This window comes from Rhinatrema bivittatum, chromosome 2 (genome assembly GCF_901001135.1).
Source record: "Rhinatrema bivittatum chromosome 2, aRhiBiv1.1, whole genome shotgun sequence".
Classification (NCBI taxonomy): Eukaryota; Metazoa; Chordata; class Amphibia; order Gymnophiona; family Rhinatrematidae; genus Rhinatrema; species Rhinatrema bivittatum.
The window spans coordinates 762,775,260-762,781,259 of record NC_042616.1 but is presented as its reverse complement, the minus strand read 5'-3'; the positions used below and the strand labels follow the sequence as shown (position 1 = coordinate 762,781,259).

General features: G+C 46.3%; 1 protein-coding gene across 1 annotated transcript in view; it reads left to right on the top strand.

The window, feature by feature from the left end:
* The window catches only part of LOC115085685 (E3 ubiquitin-protein ligase TRIM39-like), a 121,325-nt gene extending 117,936 nt beyond the window's left edge, over positions 1-3,389 (top strand). The window contains exon 7 of the mRNA XM_029591989.1: positions 2,535-3,389. Coding sequence (XP_029447849.1) covers positions 2,535-3,076 — 542 coding nt within the window. The 3' untranslated portion in view covers positions 3,077-3,389. The remainder of the gene's footprint in view (positions 1-2,534) is intronic.
* The last annotated feature ends 2,611 nt before the right edge of the window (positions 3,390-6,000 follow it).

Genomic DNA, 6,000 nt, shown 5'->3' with positions numbered 1-6,000 from the left:
CATTCTCCATTCCCTTCTCACTAATCCTGCATTCCCTCTCTCACCGCCCATCCTCATCTCCTCCCCTCCTGCCTTTCCTTACATTTCCCAGCCACCTAACTCTTTTTACATCTCTCGGCTCATCTTCTGTCATTACCCCTCACCTTCTACCTTATCCAACCCTCCAACCTCTCCTGCATCTCATCCCTCCTTTCATATAGACCCTCCTGCAACCATCCCCTGGCCAGGCTCAGCTGCAACATTTGCCTTTAGGCCTGGGCCAAAAGGTGGATGACAACGGGTGGGACGAGAGGGCAGGTTGATGGCGGGGCAGATTCAGTGGTGGGTGAAGAGAGAGGAGCAGTAGTAATTTGCACTAATCCATACACACTCAGCCCTGCCCTCCCCTCATGGCTTCTCCCAGGTCTGACAGTGATCTGCAAGCAGTAGCAGCAGCACAGGGCCTGTGGGTTATGCAGGCTCAGAGGCCCTGCAGCGGCCCTGTCCCTTCTCGTGCAGGGCTTCCTGTTACCACGGAAACTCATGCAAGGGCAGTACCACCCCAGGGCCTGTGAGCACGAGCAGGCTCACAGGCCCCACGCTGACTCCCACTACTAATAGTGCTGCTGCTTCTGGTGCATTTGAGGCACTTGTGACCACAGCTGAAGGTGTTGGGGTCCAGACTCACAGTTTGGGAAGCCCTGGCTTAAGTAAGCAGCTTCAGAAAGGTGAGTTTTTTAAAACTGGATTTGAACACGGCCAGAGTGGGAGCATAATGGACAGGCTCAGGAAACCTATTCCAGTCATTCGGTGCAGCAAGGTGGAGTTGGTGGTGGAGGAGAAGGGCACAGATAAGAGTGACCTGACCAATGAATGGGCTTTATGAGGAAGGATGCAGGGAGAGAGAGGAGAAGACAGGTAGTGAGGAGCTGCAGAGTGAGTGCATTTACAGGCGAGTAAGAGAAGAAGACAGGGAGGCTATGGAGCAGCTTGAGAAGAGGGGATAGATGCGCATAGCAGCACTGAAGGAGGAGAAGAGGTGCAGCTGAATTTGGAATAGATTGAAATGAGCAATGGTTCAGGGGGAGGCCTGCAGAAAGCAAGTTGTAGAAGTCTGAGGAGGAGGTGATAAGAGATCTTGAGCATCTGTAGCGTGCTCAGAAAGGAAGGGATGGATTTTAGTGATGTTATACAGGCTTATCTGGGTAAGTTCACCACACTCCCTGCAGCTGAATATCAGGCTGTACTTCTATTGCAAAAATAATGCTTCATTTTAAATTTTTACCATTCCTCAGTATAATTGTTTATCCTTACATTTTCTTTTAGGCAAACTTTCTGCAGAACTAGGTAAGCTTTCTTCAGTTTAAAAAAAAAAACTATTTAAGGTGCATCTCTTGCTTTGGAAAGGCTCCTGTTTCCCTTACAATAAATAGAGAAGGCTGCACACAGAAACAGCAATTACAGGTTTTTATGGTCACAGACAGAGCCCTGAGAAATGAAAGGGACGGTGCCACAGGATTTGGGTTATGTTACTGGCTGAATACTGCAGCATGAAACCAGGGCCAGATTTTGGTGCCCATAGGCAGGACCTGCTGGAGGTGGGACAATAAGGGGAGAGGATAGCGTGTCACTGCAGCGTCCCTCTGAAGTGACGCAGACTCACAGCCCTAAAGCAAACAGGAGCAGCTCCTCTTCAGCCTGATAATTTGCTGCCTTCAGAATTGTCACACTGGGCAGTTGCCTCTTTTTGCCAATGCTTGATGGACCCTTGGTGTGATCCAGCATGGCAATTTCTTATGTTCTTATGAGGGTTCACAAATCCAACCTCTTCGGCTCAGCTGCATGTGGTTGTCTTGTTATTCCCTGGTTAAAATTCCTTTTCTATAGAATCAGTTACTGCAGAGGGGAAATGACCTACAAAGCTCAGGATGGGTTCATCCTGTAATTGATATAATCCTTCCTTTGGAAACTCACTGATTACTGATGAGCTTTACTAATTACTTGATGGCATCAGCTACAGATAGACACATCCCGAGCTTTGCATTCTGTTCAGATTTTGCATTGAGTGAGTGAGTAAAACTGGATCCATCCTTTATTGTTGAAGAGCTCCAGGATTACAGGAGCTGCTCAGGGCTCTTCTGAAGAAGTTTAAAAAGAAAGCCACTGGGGAATGAGCCTGGGTAATTAATTGCACAGTGCATCAGTTACAGGAGCACTGCAGCCCTTCAGGGATCAGTAAGAGACTGAGCTTATTGCACTGTGCTATGGGGAGCCAATGAAGAGACTCGTTTTATGCAGCCTGTGCATGAATGAGCCAATGAGAATCTTTCCTTCATGCATTCACTCAGCAGAGCTGTGAGACCAATAGGATGGAGTACAGATCTATTTGCCAATAAGAGTTGTGTTCTGCAAGCTTGTCAGTGAGTGACAGCCAATAGCAGAGCTTCTATTAATGAACGTGAGTGAGGAAGCTTTCAATGAGGGTTAGAGGTGGGTGTGTGAGGAGCCAATAAGAAGTGTGTGCTCATGTTTATTAATGTGTCTCCTCCCTGCAGTGGATGTGACTCTGGATCCTGAGACTGCTCATCCTAAGCTTGTCCTGTCCAAGGATGGGAAAAGCGTCAGACTCGGAGACACAAGACAGAACCTGCCTGACTCTCCCCAGAGATTTGATACTTGTGTCTTTGTGCTGGGGCGTGAGGGCTTCACCTCAGGGAGACATTACTGGGAGGTGGAGGTGGGAGACAAGACTGGCTGGACATTGGGGGTTTGTAAAGATTCTGTGAGCAGGAAGGGGAATATCACAATAATACCTCAGAATGGATACTGGGCAGTGTTACTGAGGGATGGAGAATACAAGGCCTGCACCTCCCCCTGGTCCCGGCTTCCCCTGAGTGTGAGACCCCGGGCAGTGGGGATCCTCCTGGACTATCAGGCAGGAAAGGTCTCATTTTACGATGCAGATGAGAAATCTCATCTCTTCACCTTCACCCACACCTTCACTGAGAAACTCCGGCCCTATTTCAGTCCTTACCTCAATGAAGGAGGTAAAAATGCCGGAGCTCTGAGAATCCGCCCTCTGCCAGCCTGGGAATGAGAGAGCCGGGCTCAGGGCTGTGATGTGAGATCTGGGAGATGATGAATGTGCAGATCTGCATGAAAGCGTTTGATGGATCAGAGGGGGACAATCAGATTTATTGCATGATTTCTAGAGCTGGGCTCATCTTGTGTTGGTGCAGTGGTTTCGGAGACACCCATCCCTTTTTAAATGTGGCACAATGGAATGGCCTTACATCAGGGCAGGGGTACAGCAATGCGCCCATTATAGCTTAATCTGGAGGTGTGATGACTTCTGTAACTTGATGCCTCTCTCTCTCTCTCTCAACGCTGCTGAAAAGGATATTTAAAATTCAGATAACTAAAGAGAATTGGGGGGGGGGGGGGGGGGAGCGCCGGGTTCGATTGCTACCAATGTTAGATTACTGCAGTGCGCTTTTGCTGGGGTTCCTAGTTACAAATACGGCAGCAAGGCTAATTTTGTCATGCCCGAGGAGAGTTAGTGCAGCCTCCACATTGTTACCAGTCCGGATAAGAGCCCAGTTTAAGGGAATGTGCTCAGTGCTTAAGGTTGCGTATGGTGAGGGAGGGAGTTATCTACAACTTTTGGCCCAGATTTATAGACCAAATAGAAGTCCTCGGTCCAACTCAGAATCTTCGTTTGGGTTTTCAAATTATTAATTAAGGATTGTGATGTATGTAACTGCTATCTGTGAATTGCAAGCACATGTACCAGGGATTTTTTTAATTGTTTTTAATTGTTTTAAACCCTAATAGGAAGAGATTTTTGGTTTACAGATGCTGCACAGTATCCTTCATTACTTAATCCAGAGAGTTAAGATATTTTAATTTGTTATTAAAGTAGAGATGTGTTTCCTGCATTCATTGTATTAAAAGGTAAACTTCGAATGTGTCAATTATAAGTAAGATATTGCGTTTTGCATTTCCTTGATTACTCACAAGATGATCTGGTATAGTTTACAATCAGACCATTGCATATGTCATTTGACAGACATAATTGATAGACATTTTATAGCAGCAAATTCATTATTACAGTACAAAAATGTAGTTGTAGAGTGGTAGTGCGTTTCACTGCGTGTCAATATGTCAGTACGTAGTGCGTAGTGCATTTCATTGCGTGTCAGATGTTAGTGCATTCAATATGGCTGTGCGATTCAATGCTGGCGTTGTTAATCAGAAGTTTTCAGTTTTCTCATATCTTCTATCCCAGTGTCCTCCCTATGCTTATCCTTCACTCGATACATCCACAGGTTAGTCAATTATTTATTGTTTTTTTCATCTATTGCAGGGCACCTATAAGAATATTCTCTAATACCATGTTAATTATTGTTCTTACTTGTTTCCTATATTATCTGTTATTTAAAAGTTACATTGGAACGCATGATAAAGTATGAACTCTCTTTTGCTGACGCAGTTTATTTTGAAGCTGTTTCTGGGAAAATTAGAGGAGAAATGATTAAGAATGGGACCTTTGTTAAAGCTTTGTTAAATATGCAGGGCATAGCAAGCGGCAAGATAAGACAGCTGCAGTTCTGACTGTGGGAATTACAGGATGCCGTTTGTAAAAACACAGAGAAAACAAAGACTTAATATTAAAATTTTGATTCAGTGGCAGGCGCAAGATAAGGATTATTGAAGTTGTGGGCAAGAGGAGGGGCCACTATGCAAGATTAGGAACAAGATCAAATATGATTCGGCCCAAATGATAAAGTAGTGACCCCCCCCTCCCACACACACACACACATATACATATATATACACTGCAATTATTTTTTTACCACTGGTGGGGGCTGGGCTCTGGCTATTACCATATGTTCTTAGTGTTTGCAATGTAATTGGTACAAGGCTTCCAAGGATTTGATCATCACTCCTGCACACCTAAAGCACCCCCCCTGGATCCTTGCCTGCAGATCCAGGTTGACTTTATTGAATTAACCCAATGCCAAACTTACAAGTATGTAGGAAGCAATGTTTTGCAGCTTCTCAGCCTCGTCAGAACTGATTTGCCTCCAGGCGCAGGTCACCTATTCAATTTCCAGATGGACTGTGATCTTTTCATCGTATTTTGAGATGTATGGGAACAGGGATCAGGAAGAGAAGAAAAGGGCCCATCCCTGCAACCAGGAACTTAATAATAGACCCGACATCCGAAAGAAGCTGCAGAAGGCCGAAGGCTTTGAGGGCATGAGCCTCAGCCAGTTAAAAGCTATAGCAGACCAGGTATGTGGAAATAGAGAAGTGGAAGAGAAAAGAGAGAAGCAAGTAGACACATGAAGGATAAAGTGACTGTTAGCCGCCGCTCTTGAGGACACTCGGACGGGAAGGAGCCAAGACAATGGCAGACCGCGAAGAGGAGGGGGAACAAGACCCCCCTTGGGAAAGAATCAGTGTGCGTACTGCAAAAATGAAGGCCATTGGAAGCGAGACTGTGAAGAATGGCAAAAGAAATACGGGAGCCCTGCAGTGAATACTAACGACAAAAATGGACCTGCACCGACACAAAGGGGCCGAGGAGGAAGGAGATCTGACAACCCCCACTGGCAGATGGGGGAGGCGACAGCCTGAAGAGACCGGGAGGGAAGAATCCCCACTGACCCTCTGGTGGAAATCCACGGGAACACAACAAAATCAGGGGCCTGTTGGACTCAGAGGCCAACGATCTGTCATGACTGCACCAATCGGCCCCCCGATGAAAGAGACTGTTTCTATAGTGGGTGCCTCAGGTCAGGTACTCACTGCTCCTCTGCAGAAAGAATGAACTATACAAGTAGGCGGGACCATGGTATCCCTTATCGGACGGGACCTGCTGTGTAAACTACAGACCACATTGAGATTTCAACCAACAGGGGAAGTTAAAGCCTCCTTCGGGGACCATCCAGTGATACTCATCTGCCCTCTCAGGGAGAAATGGAGATTACTTCCTCAACCAGTCAATACCCAGAA